This window comes from Tamandua tetradactyla, chromosome 5 (genome assembly GCF_023851605.1).
Source record: "Tamandua tetradactyla isolate mTamTet1 chromosome 5, mTamTet1.pri, whole genome shotgun sequence".
In the NCBI taxonomy this organism is placed as follows: Eukaryota; Metazoa; Chordata; class Mammalia; order Pilosa; family Myrmecophagidae; genus Tamandua; species Tamandua tetradactyla.
In genome coordinates this window covers 105,143,482-105,164,486 of record NC_135331.1, presented here as the reverse complement: position 1 = coordinate 105,164,486, position 21,005 = coordinate 105,143,482, and the positions used below count along the sequence as shown (strand labels likewise).

The 21,005-nt window shown below is 41.5% G+C and overlaps 1 protein-coding gene across 3 annotated transcripts in view; it reads left to right on the top strand.

Moving 5' to 3' along the window:
- Positions 1-21,005, top strand: part of TNFRSF21 (TNF receptor superfamily member 21) — a 71,531-nt gene that overhangs the window by 21,904 nt on the left and 28,622 nt on the right. For all 3 annotated transcript variants that reach the window (XM_077161994.1, XM_077161996.1, XM_077161995.1), the window contains exon 3: positions 1,014-1,508. In XM_077161994.1, coding sequence (XP_077018109.1) covers positions 1,014-1,508 — 495 coding nt within the window. The remainder of the gene's footprint in view (positions 1-1,013; positions 1,509-21,005) is intronic.

The following is a 21,005-nucleotide window of genomic DNA, read 5'->3' as shown; positions in this document are numbered from 1 at the left end:
GAAATTGAAGGTAAATAGCATTTGCATCTGGAAAATGATAACTTTTTTTCCCAGTGATTAACTTTTATCAAATATCCCAGTTTTGCTTAGAATTAATTTTGAGCTTCTGTTGGAACATAGAGTTCAACCCTTATTTTCAAATCTTGATTGAATTTAATTTTCATGAGCTAACCAACTTGAACTGTCATCCTTGCATAATCTTATGAGTGATTGCATGATAACTCTGTAAGGAAGGCCTTTTTTCAAGCCTCCATTTTTGAAATGAAGAAATTAGCTCAAAAAGTGCAAATGACCTCACCAGATTTTTCACAGGGGGTGATATAGACCAAGTCCTCTCTCTTGGGACTTGAAATCCCCAGGTCTCAACCTCCTTAAGTAAGTCTGCTGTGGAAGCTACTCTGAAAAAAGTCTACTAAGCAGCCAGCCCAAATCTTGTTCATCTATTAACAGAGGGTACTAAGAAATTCCTGCCTTATTTTAGTCACCATCCTATCCCACCAAAACTTACACTGGTCAAAATTGAATTTAAATTTGAGCTCTTTTCTTTATCTTGGTCACTATTTTGTTTTACTGGTGCATCATGAAAAAGTCAAAAGGGTAGGGGTGGAGGAGAATGAAAATAGGAATTAAATTGAATTTATTGAATAACTGAATAATTAAATTCAAGATAATTAAATCTCATTTCAAAATAATTGAGTTGACTATAGCTATGAACACACATATCTCTGCTCAGTATGTAGAGAAACTGCTATGAGGTTCAGATGTTGGATATCTGAGGGTCCCACTTGGTTTTAGATCAAGGAAGCAAGTTTAGCTATTTAATGTCATTTTTGTCCTCTACATAAGTTGTGAGGGCCTTTGTGAAAATTTGCAATATAATTAAAACTTCAGCTCCAAAGTTCACCTCTTTTTTGATTAGGTGGCTTAATTTGGAGATGACCAGGGAGAAGAAGAAATATTTAGATCCTCAAATATGGAAAAGCTCTTCTCCCCTCCTTACTCTTTTTTTCTAGGCATGAATTCAACAGAATCCAACTCATCTGCCTCTGTTAGACCAAAGGTACCAAGTGGAATCCAGGAAGGGACAGTCCCTGACAATACAAGCTCAGTGAGGGGGGAGGGAGGTGTGAACAAGACCCTCCCAAACCTCCAGATAACCAACCACCAGCAAGGCCCCCACCACAGACACATCCTGAAGCTGCTGCCATCCATGGAGGCCACTGGGGGTGAGAAGTCCAGCACAGCCGTCAAGACCCCCAAGAGGGGCCATCCCAGGCAGAACCTGCACAAGCATTTTGACATCAATGAGCATTTGCCCTGGATGATTGTGCTTTTCCTGCTGCTGGTGCTTGTGGTGATAGTGGTGTGCAGTATCCGGAAAAGCTCGAGGACTCTGAAAAAGGGCCCCCGGCAGGACCCCAGTGCCATTGTGGAAAAGGCAGGGCTGAAGAAATCCATGACCCCAACCCAGAACCGGGAGAAGTGGATCTACTACTGCAATGGCCATGGTGAGCCTTCTGTCTTTTCTCTTTGCTCACAGATCCCCCTGCCTCTCTCTCCTTAGTCCCTGCTGCTTGGAGGAATGAGAGAGGCATCATTTCTGGAGCCTTTTTTTGTAAACGAAGTGCTATTTGATTTAGTTGTGTCATGGAAAGTGAGGTGGTCAGCATTAGATGTAATGCATTCAGAAGGAACCCCACCTTTTCCCTCTGGCACCTTTGAAACAGGATGTTGCAGACCAGAAAGTGACCTTAGGGACTTTGTCTGATCTTGTCATTTAACAAACAAAGCAATTGAGTTCAGAGAAGGATGGCTGCATTGATCCTGGGCTACTTGTTTGTTCAAGACAGATGGGACTGGTCACCAGATCTCCTGACCATTGGAACCCATACTTTTTCTACACTCTTAGGCCACTAAGAAAATAGAGGGGGAAAGAACACCTTATCTTAAATTTGCCCTTTTGAATCTGAACCTTGCTTTTAGATTTCTGCTACTTTACTCACATGTACTTTTTTTCCACTTATATTTTTAGGGTCCCATTCCTATCAGTTTGGGGTGATTTACGTGTGGCTTTTTTTTTTCTCTTCTTAATTAGTTTTTCTGTACTTTCCCGAAGTTTTCTTGGACATAATTTCAAACTTTGAAAAAGCTTCAAGAATAGTACAAAGAATGCCTTTATACCCGTGCCCAAGTTGACCTATTATTGACAGTTTGCCCTTTTTTGCTGTATCATTTGTTCTCTCCCCAGAAATAAAAATATATATTATTTTATTCCATAAAATATGCATAATATATAATTGTTTATTACATTTGACACTTTACCCCTCAATAATTCCCTATTTTCTAATAATAAGGATATTCTATTTTAAAACTCTAGCACAATTTCCAACCTCAATAAATTTACTGTCGACACAGTACTGTATTTTCCGTCTATATTCCAATGTTTCAGTTGCCCCAGTGAGGCCCTTGATAGCCTGCTTTTTTCCTGTAGTACAGTATCCAAGCTAAGATCAGACACTACATTAAATTCTCATTAAGTGGCCAGCCAGGACACTTGTTCTGCTCCAGATTTATCTAATTAGTAGGAAAAAAAAAGTGAGCATCCTTCTGGATTATGTAAATATATGAACGTTTTATTCACTTTATTAAAGAGGTGACTTCATTCCTTTAGTATTTGCATGTCCGGACCAGATTATGGTCAGCCTCATTTCCAAACTCTCTTTTGCAGTATTGTTGGGAACACAGCAACTTGTAGAAGGAAAAACTGCCCACCAGGGGAAAGCAATTTAACACAATGACCTCAGACATTCATATGTCTGCGGTAATCTTGTAAACTACTGTGCTTGTGTCCTTAAAGCAATATTCCATTTCATAAAAAAAAAATGCCAGTACCAAATCAAGCAAAGGCCGATCGTATCTTTCGTGAAAGCTGACCTTCAGCAGTAGATGTTTCAGTCTTGTTCAGGTGTAACTATCTCTTCTAGTAGTGTAACATTTTTTCCCCAGGTTTTTGCATTGGTATGTTTATAATTAAAGTGTTCTCCTCAGCAAAGTCTTTTCTTTCCAAGTTGTTAGTCTCAAAGGTACAACCAGGTAAAATTCCTTTACAAAGAGAGGTTCTGTTTGATGCAAACCCTTCCAGGTGCTCAGAGAGGCCTCGGAAACAATGCCTCCTTGATCTGCTTGCAGTGAGTTCTGAATAGCAGATAATCCTATCTAATAAGATCTTTTTCCTGGTCCTTGTCCATTTCACACTGCACTGTTCCTGAGGCTGAGGCTGGGGACGGCCTCTTAGCCTTGGTCTCACCGAGAGGTCATGTCATGTCCTTAAGGAGATCTGAACATGCTCCTGAGCCTTGATGTAGACTCAGGACTCTGAAGTTGGGCCAAACTCTTTTATTATCATGCTCCACTGGCCCTGCACAACCTACTGTGGACTTCTGGGTTTTCAGTCGTGCACCACAAAACTGTATTCCTCCTTTCATGGAATCCCCAAATGAGACCTTTATGGCTAGGAGGATGGAAGAATGAAGATGCCATGGTATTTTGATGCTTTTTCTCCTTTCTGAAGTCAGAACACTTTTTTGTTTGTTAGATCGGGACTGGACTGTGCTTTCTAGCAATGCGTTTATTTCTGTAGCAAAAACTGGAAGTCCCATCAGAGTTAATTATACACAAAAATCTATTTGAGTTTATATTGAGTACAAGCGTCTTCAAGATGGAAGTCTATTGGTAATGCTCAATTTGTCATGTTTTTGTCAATTTAGAAAATTGATTTTTTAAATATAACCCCAATACAATAGGATAAGTGAGGGTCCAAAAGATTCCATTTAATTTAAAATTTAAATTAATGTGGGATCACAGTAATTGGGAGGTTACATGGAAAACAATACTTTTTGTTTTATCAAAAACCAAAAAAGTAAAAATAGTAAAACTTAGTGCATACACAACCGACCATACATTGCACTGGGAAAGTTCCAAATGATCTCAAAACCATCAGCCCCAGGTGAGCATGGAGGCTGCCTGGGAATAGGAATCAGTTGCTGTTCTCTCATTAACCAGAATTTGTGCCATTACCAGTTTTCTTCCCTCTCTTTCTCCCTCCTTCTCCTTTTCCCTTCTCTTTCCTTCCTCTACCTTTTCACCTGCAAAAATTATGAAGCTGGATTCCTAGTATCCTGTTGTCCTAGAACTTTTGAGGGGAAGTTTGGAAAGCAGATGAGGAGTGGAAATTGCCCAGAAAGTTCCTGTGGAGGAAGCTCTACAAGGTGATAAAGGGAACAAAAGATAGGCACAGTCTTTCCTTTTCTTTTGTCTTTCAGACTTCAGGCTATGAAGAAAAATAAGGGGGAAAAAAGGGTGAGAGACAAAGGCATTGGATGTCTCGGGTTTAAACCGTGCTTAGTTCCTGATGGGCACATTCTTCTGACCTTTGCTTTGGAAATCAGTGAGCGCTTGACTGCGGCAGTAATGGCTCTGTTGTAGTCACTTAAAGCACATGACATGGAAAGACAACATTTCCTTTAAAATGACTACAACAGAGCAACTGGTGTTCGCTTTCTCAAATAGACTTTTGATACCCTCAGCAGCAAAAGGACAAAGGTCTCATTCTGTAGAAACAGATCCGAAGATGCTGTTTCTCAATTCCTCTAGCTCTTACATCTGTCATCATTTTTTCCTGTGTGTGTGGCTTGTCTCCCCACATAGCTTGAAAATCCTTAGAGAACAGACACTGGATCTTGCTGTGTGTGTCGCCATCCAATCCCCCTCCTCTTCCTCCGGCCAATGGCACAGGGCTCTGGGCACATCAGTGATGGTGGTGGAGAGTCTAGAGCTCCCTGGCCTATGTGGTACTACCAGCTAAATGGGCTGTTTAATTTTAAATTAAAATGAGATAAAATTTAAAATTCAGTTTCTTAGTCGTACCAGTCACATTTTATGTCCTCCATAGCCACATGTGGCTAGTGGTTCCCATATTGGACAAGACAGATAAAGAACATTTCCATCATCCACAGAAAATTCCATTGGGTAGCCCTGGGCTAAGCATCCATGAATTAATGTACTTATCCTTTTCAAGACTAGATTGTTCTTAAGCCATTGAGTTGTTTTCTTACTGACTTATAGTGATACGTGTTGTTAGGGTTTTTTTTAAGATTTTAAATTCTTTATTCTTTAATGCAGTGCATGATTACATTAGTATTTCCCATCATATAGCTGTGTATTTTTCATCACAATTAACTTTTCTTTTCTTTTTTTGTGAAAAATAACATAAATACATAAGAGCAATCAATTTCAAAGCACATCACAACTATTAGTTGTAGAACAGATTTCAGAGTTTGGTATGGCTTACCACTCCACAAGTTTAGGTTTTTACTTCTGGCTATTCTAAGATGCTGGAGACTAAAAGAAATATCGATATAATGATTGAGCATTCATACTCATTTGTTAAACTCTACCTTCTCTGTATAACTCCACCATCACCGTTGATATTCCTCTCACTTTTTAGGGGTATTTGGGCTATGCCCATTCTAACTTTTTCATGTTGGAGGGGGATAATATGGGATGAGGGATGGAACTAGTTGATGTTCTGGAGAGGCTGGGCCTTCTGCATTTCAGGACTTTTCTGGTCCAGGGACCTATCTGGAGATTGTAGGTTTCTGGAAAGTTACCATCATACATAGAACTGTGGTTAGGGTTTTAAACAAAGGTTTAAAGGTGGGCTCCTTATACACTAAATTGTCATAGACGTGAAGAATTATTTTTTAGAGTTAAAGGAGGCTTCCATGACAGCAGTGCTTTCAAATGTGCAAAAACCAGTTGAGAAGTTTGCTGATATTTGTTCACCTGGTTTGCTTCTTTCAAAGTGGGACCCTTTTGGCTCAGGGATATTGGAAAGCAGTGTGAGATAAAAAGAGGGAGAGAAACCTATCAATCCAAAGGCCACGGTATCTTTTTAAATGTTAAGGTGTTTGGGTTTAATTAGAATGGAATGGAAATGAATTAGCTTTTGGGAGGCCTCAGGCAGAGAAGCAAGAGAATCTGAAATTTACACGATTGGGTGGGTCAGCGATGGGACCAAAAAGAAGCAGTAGAGGTAAGGATTTGGGGAATATCAGTAGAAATTACATCAGCAGATACTGGATTCTAAAATGATAGATTTGCCATTCCTTAGTGATATACTTTCAGTTAGACCCTTTACTTCTTTGGCCTCTCTCTACATTATAATATTAGAATATGCAGTGAGGAGCAAAGCACCTGGAGTCTGGTTCTGTCTACCAGCTGTGTGATTGGGACAAATTACTTAACCATTCCCTGCCTCAGTTTCTTCATTTATAAAATGGAAATAATAATAATACATAAGTTATTCTGAGAATTGGATGAGTTAGTATGTCCCCCGTGGAGCGTTGTTTGGCCACATGCTAAGTGGTCTGTAGGTGCCGGCAGTGCTGAGGGTGGGGTGGAGAGGATGAGATGATATAGGTGGTACATCATCATCATCATCGTCATCGTCATCCCCACTCTCACCATCATTCCCATCCTCTCTGGTCATCTTGTAGGGTCCTGATTCACTCAGAAAAAATGGCCCGGAACAATGCAGAAATATCCTCTTTTAAAATAAACTGTACTTTGTTGAGTCAATGCTGTCACATTAATAGACCTTCTGAGAAATGTGTTTTTCTCTGCATACCAGGATTGAGGATGAGGATGGATGGTGATTCTTTCTTAGCTCAGGTATTAATCTGTTGTGGCAGCAGGTAGCCTCTTTGGTAATCAGATGAGACTCCTTGGTGGCTTTATACCTGAATGTGGATCTGTTTTCTTCACAGTAATATTCTGTCTCCTGGGGGTCAACAAACTTTCTCTGTAAAGGGCCAGCTAGTAGATACTTTAGGCCTTAAATGTCATATGGTCTGCTGCAAGGATTCACCTCTGCCGTTGCAGTGCCACAGACAATACGCAAGTGAATGGGCATGGCTAAGTTATAGTAATACTTTGTTTACAAAAACATGCAGCAGGCCATATTTGGCCCATGGACCATTGTTTACCAGCTCCTTATCCATTCCGTAGACTTGTTGACTCTCAGCGGCTTCTCTCTTGCCTCCTGGTAGTTTGTACAGCTTGGATTGGCAGTCTGGTTCTTCTCGGAGCCTTTCTTGAATTCCAGCAGTTGGTGCCTACCTAACCTTTAGCAGTGTGGTTTCCTTGTCTGCTAAAGGTATAGGTGACAAAGCAGGTATCTGTGAGAGCTAGGAAAATAGAGTAGCTGTTCTTGTCTTTTCTCTTAAATTGTTCCATACTTCTTGTATCTTCTCCTGAGAGAAATCAGCTTTTATCAGGAGAGTTCAACCTTACGTTGTTGGACACTCCCTCAGATGTACCTACTACAACTTTTGTCTTTATAAACTGGAGTCACAGGGGAGGTGAGGATGTCTTGGGGTCCCACCTCTCTCCCCCTACCTTTCATCTACTGGGGGAACTGATATGCTTTGAGGAGAGAGGAGTAGGAGAAAGATTCTTCTAACTTGAGACTCTGGCTTTGCCTGGCTGTCTTTATAAACTGAGAGGATTAATTGGGTCAGATCAGATGTCTCCCTAGCTCATCCCCATATAGTGCTAATTGAGGAGAAGTTGGAGGAAGGGCAAGACGCAGGGTGTGTTGCACAGGGAAAGGAAAACTGAAAAGGAGTTCTTTTTTTAAAAAGTGAAGCAGTTGAGCGTAGGCGTGGGCTCGTTCCTCCAAGGATGGACTGTAGCACTGAGGAGTTGTGGGTAGCAGAAATCACATTGGCTGGGAGAGCCAAGGTCTGCTTCTGCTTCTGCTACGCAAAAGCTGATGATCTTGGACAAGCCACTTCATCTGTTTGTATCTCAGCTTTCTTGGTGAAATGAGGCTTGAATCCGTTACAGAAGGGCCACCAAATTTTGATCAATGTATACAATTTATTTTTGCCTTGAGTGTACTTACTATTCTAGTTTGCAAGCTGCTTGAATGCGATACACCAGAAATGGAATGGCTTTTTAAAAGGAGACTTTACTTAAGTTGAAAGTTTATAGTTCAAAGACCATGAAAATGCCCAGGTTAAACCAAGGCTATAAAAATTTTCCATCTAAGCATCCAGGGAAAGATATCTTGATTCAAGAAGGCCAGTGATGTTCAGGGTTTCTCTCTCAACTGGAAAGGCACATGGCGAACATGGCAACATCTGCTAGCTTTCTCTCTAAGCTTCTTGTTTCATGAAGCTCCCCTGGTGGCATTTTCCTTCTTCATCTCCAAAGGTCTCTGGCTGCATGGGCTCTCATGACTATTTCCAAAATTGTTTCCTTTTAACAGGCTCTAGTAAGCAACCCCACCTTGAATGGGTGGAGATACACTGCCATGGAAACCATCTAATCAAAAGTTACCACCCACAATTAGGTGGGTCACATCTCCATGGAAACAAGCAAAAAGCTCCCACCCTGCAATACTGAATGAGGATGAAAGAACTTGCTTTTCTGGGGTTCACAGAAGATTCAAACCTGCATACTTTTGTCCTGCTGATGTCTTTAGAGGAAACATTGCCTTGACTGGGTCCTGCAGTGTGCTATAGAGTGGGGTACAATGTGCTGCTAATCACAGGTGAGAAGCCAGGCTTAGCCCCAACCCAATGGCAGAGAAAGGATTGTGTGTTCACTGCAACATAAAAGAGTGTTCCCTCAAGATTAAAAGAGGGAGCGAGTTAGGGAAGAAAAAATTCTACTTAAATCAGGACATATGGTTGGGGAGGACCAAAAGACTATATAACACCTCTGCATGCTTGTAGGGGCAGTGTGAAACATCTTGTAGTACAGTAAGATATTGAGCAGTGGTTCTAGCACTTTGATTGAGTCTTTGAAGCCCTGAGAATGTGTCACAAAAATTACAATTCTCCAACATGGACCTTGATTGCAAAGGCGTTGAGAAACCCTGACCAAGAGTCCCCATCCATCGCTGAGCTTTCATGCTGAGGGAGACCTCGGTCTCCTCATGTGAGCCAGAGATCCCCAGCCACAAACAACTCCTGAGAACAGCTTTGCTTTGGTCACAAGGGGGACGCTTCTAGTGTAGACATCTCTGGTAAATGCTTCACCTGCTTTGGAACAGTTGCTCAAGTCTTGTGCTGGCCAACTAGAGGTCAGTGGCTCCCAATCCCTATAAAGGACAGCCAGCTTCCTGGGATACTGTGCTGGCAGTGAGCCTCCCAGTCTTGTAAAGCATTAGTAAGTAAGTTTAGCCTTCGGCTACACTGAAACCCTCCTTAACTTTAGTATATTCTCATCATGGCTCATTAGTGTGCGCATTACTCTCCCCAGTAAAGGGACTTTCAAGTTACATGCTTACCACAGATCAGTGCATTTTTGCAATTCATTGGGAATATATATTTAAGATTTTACAAGATAATTCAAAAGTGTTCCTTGGGGATGGAGGGATCTACCATTCAGTTAAGGTGGGGAAATTGGGATTTTAAAAATATTTTATTTCACTTGCAAAAAGGCAGTGTCCAATCTTGTTTTACCTTCAGGTGACAGGCCAAGCCCCCGGCTGTGCAGAAGGTGACTCTTTAGGAGTCCAGGCAAATTGTGGTCCACGGGATTTTGGCCATGAGAACTGCACATTTCTTCGGAGAAAAATTCGAAAGAAATATTAGATTAAATAACTATTCTCAGCCTTAGTTACATATTTCTCTCTCTTTTTGAAATGTTATCTCTTGTTTTGGAGTTGTCATCATCCATATGTTGAATTGCTTTCCTAAAGAGACACAAAACGATCAGTTTGCCTGATTCTGAATTGGTTGTACTCGGACTGAAGCAGGGAAATATAATATTCGAAGTAAACAATTTCTTTGTACACTGTGCCACCCTACTCTGAAATGGTGAAGGAAAGTTTGGGATAAGTTTGAACTAAGTTCACCTTTAAGGAATCCAAGGCAAAGTAACGACTAGGCAATTTCAAAAAAGTGGCTCCAGTTATTAAACTGCTTACCCTCTATTGTTTTATTTAATTAGATGCACTTGAACATCAAGTTTAAAGTACTCTTCTGGGACTAGAGCTTACTAGGCTTTAGTAACTTAAAGAATATTAGTTTGCTTTTTTTTAAATTTTTTATATTATTTTTATATTAGTTTGCTTTTGATTTACTTTTGGAAAACTTATAAGTTGGAGAGCAATGGAAATTATAGGAGACTCCGTGTGTGTGTGCGCGCGCACGTGCACGCATGCATATGTAAGTCAGAGTTAGAAGGTAGTTCTTAAGTCCAATCTTCTCATTTTACAAAAGATGAAACTGAGGTCCAGAGAAGGATGTTCATTTGCCCAAGGTCATGATGCCCATCTGGTTAAAGAACTTCATAGCTCTATTCAGTACAGAGGGCTTGTGGTTTGAGAGCAATTACTTAAGTTTCTTTTTCTCTTTTTTTGTGAGGGTGAAGGGGGCTGGGAATCAAGCCCAGCTCTCCCACAGAGCAGGCGAGCATCCTACAACTTAAGTTTCTTGAATGAGAAAATGGAGAGGCAGGCTGCTTTCTCTAGCCTCATGAGGATATGGAAGCTGAAGTTGGGGGAGCAAAAGAACGTAGCCCTTTGGCCTTCATCAGGAACTTGGGAGGTAGATGAAGTAGAGGGAGATGGAAGATATTCCTCAGAAGAAGAAGATCATCTGACCTGTTGTAGGAGCCTCTCCCTGGCTTACTTTTTAAATAATAGCGATGGTCCCTAGTTGATAATTAATGTCTGCCGTTAGGCATTTTAATTGTGTGATTTTAGGCCATGGCAGGTGGAAGAGCTGGTAACTGGGAGATTAAATAAGAGATCTTGGCTTCAGCTGAAAATAACTGAAAGAAATTCTTAAAGCTCTTATAATCTGCATGAAACCTTCCCATTTTCACGTGCAGGAGGTAAAGCTTTTCCCTTTCATTTCTCCTGGCTTGTACCCTCTCGGCCTGCCCTTCAGTGACTTCAATATCTTTCTGGCTGTTTTTGACCTTCTCGGACTTTAACTGAACTTTGTTTGAAAATGTTCTTGTCCGGGATATGTCTACAAGAAAATTTCTCTAGGGGATCCTAGATGCTGCCTTGGTATTGATGCACTGGTTTGGGGTGAGGAGAAGGAGAGAGAATACATAAAGTTGATTGAATGCTTGTTATGTTCCAGGTGTTAGTATGTGGGGATTTATGTATTTTTTTTCTCATTTAATTCTCAGAACAGTCTTATAATGTCAAGGTCATGCCCATTATACGTATCAGGCACAGAGGGCACAGAAAGATTTAAATAACTTCACTAAGGTCATAGCACAAGTCACTGTTGAGCCAGGTCTGGAATGTAGGCACATGGCCTTGGATGCTGAGCTGGGAACCACTGTACTACACTGCTTCTCACTCCTCCCTGTGTCCCTTGGAGAAGAAAGGGTGGGGCTGTAGCCACTGGTAGAACCTAGACTGTCATAAATATGTAATTGCAACATATGACTTCTCTCCCTCTTTAGTATGACCCCATGGTCATACTAAACCCTCTTTAGTATGACTCCATGGGGAATGGAGATTGATGGGGAGGCATATTCAGATGACTTGTACCCAAAGTAACAACTAAGACACAGAAAAATGGGGTTGATAACTCTCCATCTAGTCCTGGGAGACAGCATCATGCTGTTAGAGATGGTGGCCAAGGAGACTGGCCCAGGTTTTGAATATCAGCATGCCAAGCTAGCTGAACCTCTCCTCATCTTCTCATTTTTATCAATATGGACATAACACCTGTCTCATGGGGTTGTTAATGGAGATTGAATGAAGCCATCATGTTTGTAACACTGATACAGCTGCTAGCTTGGTTTTCCTTACTTCTCTTATCCCACAGGAAGGTCAAAGGGATGAGCCATACGGAAACATTCATGGAGAACTGAGGTCAGGGCAGAGGGGCCATTATATCTGCTGTTCAACCCAAGTAGAAATCCAGTTAGAGACAATTGTAGTGAATGGCCACAGAAAAAAACATCTTCACTAGCAACTTGGGCTATCAAATGCCTTAAAATCTGATTGACCAGTGTATATATTAGTCAGGGTTCTCCGGAGACACAGAACCAACAGGAGACACACACACACACACATTTGTATTTAATATTGAGTGCAAAAAGAAATAGGAAAGAAAATGATAGTGATAGTGCCTCACATGCTGTCTGATTTTAGTCATTCCAGAGAGAAAGGAAGAACGTGCTGGCTGCCTGCTCAGTAGTGTGAGGAACATTCAATGAGGTGATAAATGGAGAAGTGGGAGAGGGAAAACACTCCATGCTTGGGCGGAAATGGAAACCTACTCTGTCTGGAGAGCATTGGCTGGGGGAGGGGAGCCCTACAAAAGGAAGGAACTTGCTGGCCCCTGGTTTTGCTCATCTGTACATGAAGGTCTTGGTTTCAGGTTATCTCTAATGTCATCCTCTTCCATTATAAAATCATATTCTTCAGTGGTGCAAAGCCAAAAAGAAGTTAAAGCAACCCAAACCAAACCCCTTTGATGTCTTAGGCTTGAAATCCAAATACTGAATTAAATACCAACCGGCTAGCTTGGTGGTTGAACCTTTTATTTACATAATGATGCCCCAGTCTGTGTGTAAAGACTGTTTTTAGGGGAAATGGTGCTTAAGAACTAGGACATAATTTGTCTAGTTCACTAATTTAAAAAGTCCAGACATTGCCCTTGAACTGAACTGTATTTGATGTCTTGAGTTTCTGGTGATATATATATATTTACTTCCTCCATCCTGTCCTCTAGCTCCAACTCACTGCTCAAGCAAAACAAAACATCATGTTATCCCACTTTACCTAGTGTTGTAATTGCCACCATAACAAAGTACCACAGACGAGTTGGCTTACATAGTAGAAATTTGTTGTCTTTCAGAGTGGAGGCGAGAAATCCAAAATCAATGTATGGGCAGGGCTGCACTTCCTCTGAAGTCTCTGGGCTTCTGGTGGTAGCTGGCAATTCATGATGTTCCTTGGCTTGTGGTGTAACTCAATTTTTTTGCTTCGGTCTCTCTGTCTTTCCTTCTGTGTCCAAGTTTCTTCTCCTTATAAGGGGCCCACATAGGATAAAGACCCACTCTAATCTAGTTGAGCCTCATCTTAACTAATAATATTTTCAGAGAGCCTATTTACAAATAAGTTTCCATTCACAGGAGTTAGTAATCCTTGAACCTGTCTTCTTTTTTTTTTTTCTTTTTTACATGAGCAGGCACCAGGAATCGAACCCAGGTCTCCAGCATGGCAGGTGAGAACTCCACCTGCTGAGCCACCGTGGCTGCCCTTAACATGTCTTTTTGTGGAACTCAATTAGATCCGTAACAGCTAGTAAATAACCGAAAATGCATCCCTTTTTAAGTATGTATTGTCTTTAGGTTTTCCTCAGTAATGCCTTGTGCTCTCAGTTCTAGGTCCTTATGAATTCCAGTAGCAGGTTTAGATAAAATGTTTCTTTTCTTCTCGAATTGTGGTTCCTCCTCTAGGATTGGTCACATGTGGGAGAATTGTTCTTTATTATAACTTTACAGACATCCTTCCAATTGTGGGAGTGGATTTGCAGCTGAATGTGCTTCTTGCATAAATATCTTCTGGAAGTTGCAATGGTTAGGTGACATATGTTGAGCAATTGAAGATTATGCCCTGAATGTATTTGAACAATGTTAATATACTCTTCATTTAGGTTTCAAGAATGACTTAAGAAAACATTTGATCTGAATTGAACCACCATTCTCAGTGTTCGGAAACAAAGAACAGATGAAGTATGTTAGGGATACAATAATAAATTAATACTTCTCCAATACAGTTTTGCCTAAAGTAAAACTATGGATTATTCACTACCAACATAGGCAAGATCCGAAGGTGATTTGGGGGTTCAAAGATGACATAAATGGTAACTACTAATGTATTTTTTTTTAACCCTGCAAGGTTTCTGCTACCATTAATAGTTTTCTTTGTCTATCTTTCATTTACGAAGACTTATATAGTACTATATCCTGTTTAAATATATTACAAATATTAACTTAATCTTTATAAACCCTATGAGATAGGCTGCTATCAGCCTCATTTTACAGTTGGGGACATTGAAGCACAGAAAGGGTAAGTTACTTGCCCAATGTCACACAGCTAGAAAGTGTCACTGCCAGATTTTGAACTCAGGCAGCAATCTTATCTAGAAATTGCTGCTTGATTTTTAGAATTTGGATTTCCCATCAATTACACAGTGCTACAAATTTTTACATTTCTGTCGTTGATTTTTCTTTTTTATTTTTTTACTATGCTCAATCAAGACATTTTTTTTTTCCCCTTAGCAAAACCCAGTTTGTTCTGAAAGAAAACAACCACAAAATTATCATCAACAATGGAGTTTTCCTTTGTAGAAGAGATTCCCGGTTTCCTATTTTTTTTTCATGGAAAACTTGAAGTGGAAATTTTCTAAAGCCCAATGTCTGACGGCTCCGAGGGACTGTTTTAAAAAAATAAAGACTGTTTCAAATAAGTGAGGGGTGAGGGGGTCCTGCTAATCTGGACTCACATCTGTTTAATCTGGTGGTTTGCTGAGTACTAGGCAGTACCTAAGGCGGCGGCAGTGGCAGCAGCTGCAACCAAAAGAAGCCCTCCCTCCTGTGCCAGAGAGATGCCTGGACTACAAATTCCAGACAGTCGTCCTCTCTGTCAGCCCAGATTTCCTATGGGAAGTAGACTTGAAGTGTAAACACCAGAAAGTTGGGCTGCAAGCAGATTACTCTAAGAGGCTGCTGTGTCCCAGCCTTCCACATCCAGGCGGCCCTCTGCCCCGCAGGCATTTTACTGGGGCAGGAATAGCCAGGCTGTCTTCCAGCCCTGGTCCCCACCCCACTGCCTTTTCCACCTTTGCTTCCAATCATACCATTTCCAGCAGACAGCACCTTTCTGTTGGGTTTGAGGGTTATAAAGCACACCGAGCTGTTGCAGGTGAAAAGCCTCTGATCGCTATAGCCTAAGAAGCACGAGCTTGTGCACAAAGTGTCGAGGAATCGTGGCCTTTGAATCAGATGTATAAAGGAGAGGCATATTGGGGATCCAGTCAGAGCCGCTGTCACTTGAAGCCCAGCCATGGTGGCTTCTTCCTTTGGCCTTAAGGGGCAGCATTATTTTAAATGTTTGTTCTACTTGTCAATTTATCCAACTAACAGCTTTTGAATTTAAACTGTTCAGGATATTGAGAAAATGAATCAGCACCTCTCCCCGCCCCATAGGACTAAAACACCAAAAGGAAAAAAAAAATTCCAAAAAATCCCTTGACTCAACGTGATCAGGTTTTATGTCAGCAGATATTGTAGGGAAAGAGCAGTCTGTAGAATTTATTGATCATTCTTCATGAATAGTTGGTGGATAATGTTGCAGTATATGTGCAAAACTCGACATACTAGGTTTGTAGACGATATATCAGACTTCAAAAATAGGTGGATTCAAGTTAATACATTAACAAAATAATAGCACTATATTTTATGAAATCTAAGACCCTGTTGATTATGAGGTATGCCATTACTTTATATAACTAAGGAATTAAAAAAAATGCAATCAAGCTATGATATGGTATTGATTAAAATATGCATCAAATATATTCGAATCAGTGAAATATGGTAATGTTTTCACCACAGTCTTGCTGCTTTTCCCTATAATCTGACAACATGATTGTAACTCTAGTTCAGTTCTCGTTTTGCCTCTACTTGGCCCCTTGGCATCATTTGGCCCTCTTGATTCCTTTTTCCTTAAAATACTTAAAATACTCAAAATACTCTTGGCCACCAGGATTCAGCACTCTCCTGGTTCTCCTTCTGGCTCTTCTTTCTCCAAATCTCTCTCCTTGTTTGGTTCCCTCTCCTCTCTCCAACTTTTAAACAATGTAGCACCCCGGAAAGTGCCTCAGTCCTTGCATGGCTTCTTTTCTCCACCTACACACTCTCATTCCTTTGACTTAAGTATTATGTATCTGTTAGTAATTTCCAAATGCATATATCCAGCCTGGCTCCTGTTCCTGAATTTAAGACGCAAATATCTTCCCATGGACCTGACAGACTTGCTGTCTAACAGGCATCTCAGATTTAGGATGTCCAAATGCAAATCCCAAATCCCACCTCCCATCAATTACCCATCACAGAAAGTGACTCCTCCAGTCTTCTGTTTGCTCAGGCCAGAAAATTTGAAGTCATCTTTGACTACTTTCTTTCTAATCCCACAATTGATCCAATGGAAAATGCCATCGTTTCCACTTTCAAAATTTGTGCAGGATCTTCCGACTTCCCGTTGCTTGCACTGCCACCACTGCGGCACCACCATCGCCTCTCTCCTGTATCATGCTGTGGCCTCTGACTGGTCTCCCCATTTCCGCCTGGGCCCCTTCAGTTTATTCTTAATACAACACCCAGTGTGATCCTGTTCAAATGTACGTCAGATCATGTCACTCCCCTGTTCAAAATCTCCAACGACTTTGCATCACATGCAGCCTCTGGGCCCCATGTGGTCAGCACCCTTAACCCATTGGCTTCCTTTTGCTTCTCCCCCTATGACTCCACCGCTCTCCCCTTCGCTCACTTGCTCCAGCCACACAGGCCTCCCTGCTCCTCCTTGCATGTGCTGGCCCCCTCCTGCCCTTGCCCCTGCTGTCCCCCCTGCCTGGCATGTCTTGCCCCCAGATGACCACAGCCTGCTCCCTTACCTCCTTTGGTCTTGACTCGTGTGCTCTGTGGTGAGGCCTTTTCTCAGACCTGGAACAGAAGGCCTCGTATCTAAAACTGCCACCCGTCCCCAGCTCTATTCGCTTTCCTCACTTTATGTTTCTCCTTAGCACTCATCACCATCCAACACTATATACTTTATCATTAATCTTGTTTATTCCTCTCCTAACCCCTCATAGAATGTAAGCTACCCCTCATAGAAGGAGGGCAGGGATTTTTGGTTTGCTTTGTTCGTCTTCACTAACATGTATCCCCAGTACTTAACATGCTGTCTGATGCAAAGCACCTACTCAATATGTTTGTTGTTGTTGAGTGATTAAATGAACAGCTTCAAACAAAGAATGAGATAAGGAGAAAGGAAGAGTTTTTTTTTTAATCTTTGTTTCACACACACACACACACACATTGTTTTTCCTCACAGCATCAGTGATATTTATTTCTTCCATCTAGAAAATTGTGTACTGTTTTGAGAGAGTTTGTCAGTATTAGGCATTCTGCCCATGAACTTCAAGATATCTTTGCACAGTGGTTTTTTAGTAGCTCCTGAGAGTCAGCTGAGCTACACATGCTATCTAGTGAACCTTCAAGCTAGTGACTAATTCTTGCTTCAGAAATCAGTTTTGGGCGGGCCGCGGTGGCTCAGCGGGCAAAGTGCTTGCCTGCTATGCCGGAGGACCTCGGTTCGATTCCCGGCCCCAGCCCATGTAACAAAAACAAAGAAACAAAATACAATAAAACAAGAAAATGTTTAAAGATGTTTCCCTTTCTTCCTTCCTTCCTTCCTTCTATCCTTCCTTCCTTCTCTCTGTCTTAAAAAAAAAAAAAAAAAAAAAAAAGAAATCAGTTTTGGGGGGGAGGATTGACATAAAATCTAAAACTGTTCTCCAGCCTTTATACATCAACTAGGAAAGGAGTATTTTTTTGTCCCCCCATCTTTTATATATATATATATATATATATGTATATATATGTATATATTTTGATTGTGGTGTGTATTTTTTTTTTACTTTTCCTTTTTTTGTGGAAAATAAGAGATTCAAAAAAGCAAAAGATTTCAAAGGACATTGCAACAATTAGTTGTAGAACAGATTTCAGAGTTTGGTGTGGGCTACAGTTCTGCAATTTTAGGTAGACTGGGGACTAAAAGAAGTATCAATCTAAAGGAAAGGAGTATTTTTAACTCAGGACGTACCAAGTTCCCAGTGCTGATAAAGCAGTTTCCTGTGTAGTGCTCTGTGAGTTAACCCTGCTAGATGTACCATTTTTAACCATCCTATGATTTCTTGGTAACTAAAGGCAAATGTACATGTGGGTCTGTTGCTTTTAAGAGCACTTCCTCGGTTATCGGGCCAGACAGACCATGGCCTGGGCAGCTTATCTTAGTAGAAGGATTCTTTTGCGGTGGGGCACAAGGGAGGCCCTTCCTCCTTGGGAGCTCCAGCCTCTGTCACAGAAGCTCTGGGCTGTCCTCACTGGAGAGGGGGCACTGGTGGCAGGAGCGGCTCTTGCGGGAGAATTGGGTTCCCAGGCCAGGAAGCCCAGGTTCCATGCATTGCTGAACAGACCACGGACCTTCCTTCTCCTAATCACAGAGCTGGAGATCTGGCCAGGCCACACAGCCAGGGCGCGGCCACTTGGTCTCTTTCTAGCACGAGTTACTGATGATGGATGGTGGAGGAGTAAGGAATGACGAAAAAGACTCTCAAAGAAACAAAAAAAAAAATTAAAAAATATCTCATTGAAAGATATTTATTGGATTCCCGCTATGTGCTAGGCTCTGGTAGGTGCCGGGAGTAATGGTAATCAGAGTAGATGTGGGGCTGGGAAAGAAGGGTGTCCGAAAAGGTATTCCTGAGGATGTGATCATTGTACAGGGATAAAGTGGAATGCTCAAGCCAGGCTTTTGTCCAGATTTCTGAATCTGGCCTCTCCCATCCCCTGCTCTGTGCATGCGTTGTAGGTGCTATGTCCATCTTTGCTGCTGGTCAGCTATGTGCATGCCTGGGGTTATCGTGCGTATCTGTGAACAGCGTGTCTTTTGGGGGGATTGGGTGGCAGTAAGAGGGCAGTTGTCTTGAGTGCGTGTCTCCTGTTTCCATGTGTACATCTCAGGAGACTGCTGTGTGGATGTTGAGAAGCCATCACAGGGATAAAGGTGGCATCACCTCTCCTGGGAGGAGGTTGTGTATTAATTGCCTCCATGGGAATTTTCTCAGTTATTTGTCTCTCTACTTCTCTTTCTAAAAGAACAATGAAAACTGACATTACATTTAACAAGTATAGGAGATGCTTAAATGAGAGTCGGCCACAATCAAAAAGTTTATAGGTATATTTATCTATTAGGTGTACCCACTCTGTGTGAAGCCCGGCTGTGCGGCAGGAAGCCCAGTGTACCACGTGTGCTGTGGCAGGCAGGCTTTGTTTCCTCCCACTCTTTCATCACTCCCCTTCATACCCTGAGACCGCTTCAAGGGAAGGATTTAATACACGTTTTTAATGAAGGCACTCATTTTGATACATATCTCCAAAGGGAAAAGAACTTTAATACCTTCTCTGACTGTAAAGGTTAATTTGGGTTTTTATCAAAAGAGAAGGAAACCTTTTTTTGCATACTGGTGCTGACACAGGGCTTTTAAAAAGGAGTCTCAAATTGGGTTGTCACCCAGGTGATATCTAATGCAGGGTTTTATAGTGCACTGAAAATGCCATTTCTCCCATAATAACCCAGTTTATACCCTCATGCCTCTTTTCTTGGGCTCTCTTGCTGTGGATCAGGGCTGTGTTTGCTCTCTCGGAAGTGTGCTGAATCCGCATGAGGCTGTGCTGCCGTGGAGTGGCGGGGGGCAGCTGCAGCATTTTTGCATTTTACATTTGCTGTTCTGTGGATGGTTTCAGCAATGGGGCCCCTCCTGTTGCATGCCAGTGAGGTGAAGTTTCCAGGAAGCACAGGGAGCAAAGGTTTTTTAAAAAATATTTTCTCTATATTTTTTGTATTAGAGAAATTATAGGTTTACCAAAAAATGATCCAGAAAATAACAATGTTCCCTTATACCTGGCTATTATAAACACTTTACATTAGTTTGGTATCTTAATTACAGTTGATGAAACAATATTATGATCATACTATCAACTATCCATAGTTTACATTGGAGTTCACTGTTTGTGATGTACAGCCGTATTTTTTTTAATATTCTAGTATTTAGTGTGTTTCAGATATACAACCTAAAATTTCCCCTTTCAACTACATTCAAATATACAATTGAGTGTCATTAATTATATTCACAGTGTTGTGTTACAATTACCACCAGCCTTTGCTGAAACTTTTCTGTCATCCCAAACGAATACTGGACCAATTTGGCATGAATACTCAATTCCCTCTGCCCACCCAGACTCCCATTGAACTGCATTCAAGTGTCGAACTTTATGAATTTCCCTATTCCAATTATTTCATATTTGTGAAATCATACAGAATTTGAGGGAGCAAGGGTTTTGGCGCTGGGCTTCATGGTTCAGCTGGTGCCAAAACCTACGTCCATGCAGAACCCCTCCCTCCTTGTACGTATATTGCCCCAGTGACTTTTTTTCCCTTTTCTTTTTGGCATGGGCAGGCACCGGGAATCAAACCCAGGTCTCTGACATGGCACTGACCCACCATCGCACAACCTGCCCCAGTGACTTTTGTCCATGCAGTAACAGAGGGGTCAGGGAAAGGCAAACCATTGTGTTCTGAGGTGTTGTGCTGGGCATTTTCGATACTTGACCCCATAAATCTTCTTCACCACCCTATAAATTGAGGTGGTCATTTCATTTTACTGAAATCTTAGAGGTTGTTCATTTGCCCAAGGGCCTCCAATTAACAAGTCAAAGAGCTGGAGTTTGAAACTTTATCTTATGACTACAGAGTTCATGATCTTTCCACTAATTGCAACTTAGAATTCACATGCTGCTTCCCTGGGCCATGGCCACCTTCTGAGACACAGTGCCTGGCATGTGCAGCCTCTGGTTTATAGGTCTTGGCTCCTTCGATGATTCAGCCATTCCCCAGAGCTCCAGGACCTGGTGCCATAGGAAAAGGTACTGCTGAGCTCCATGCCCTGTCTCAGCCTTTCAGTGGGTCGAGAACTGGGTTGCTTTCCAACCTAAGGAAAAAGAGACCTGGCTCCGAATTCAGATCAATACCTAGTGACTGCCTCCAGTTTTTTTTTGTTGTTGTTGTTTTGTTTTTTTTATTGATAAAACTTAATGTACAAACATTACATATA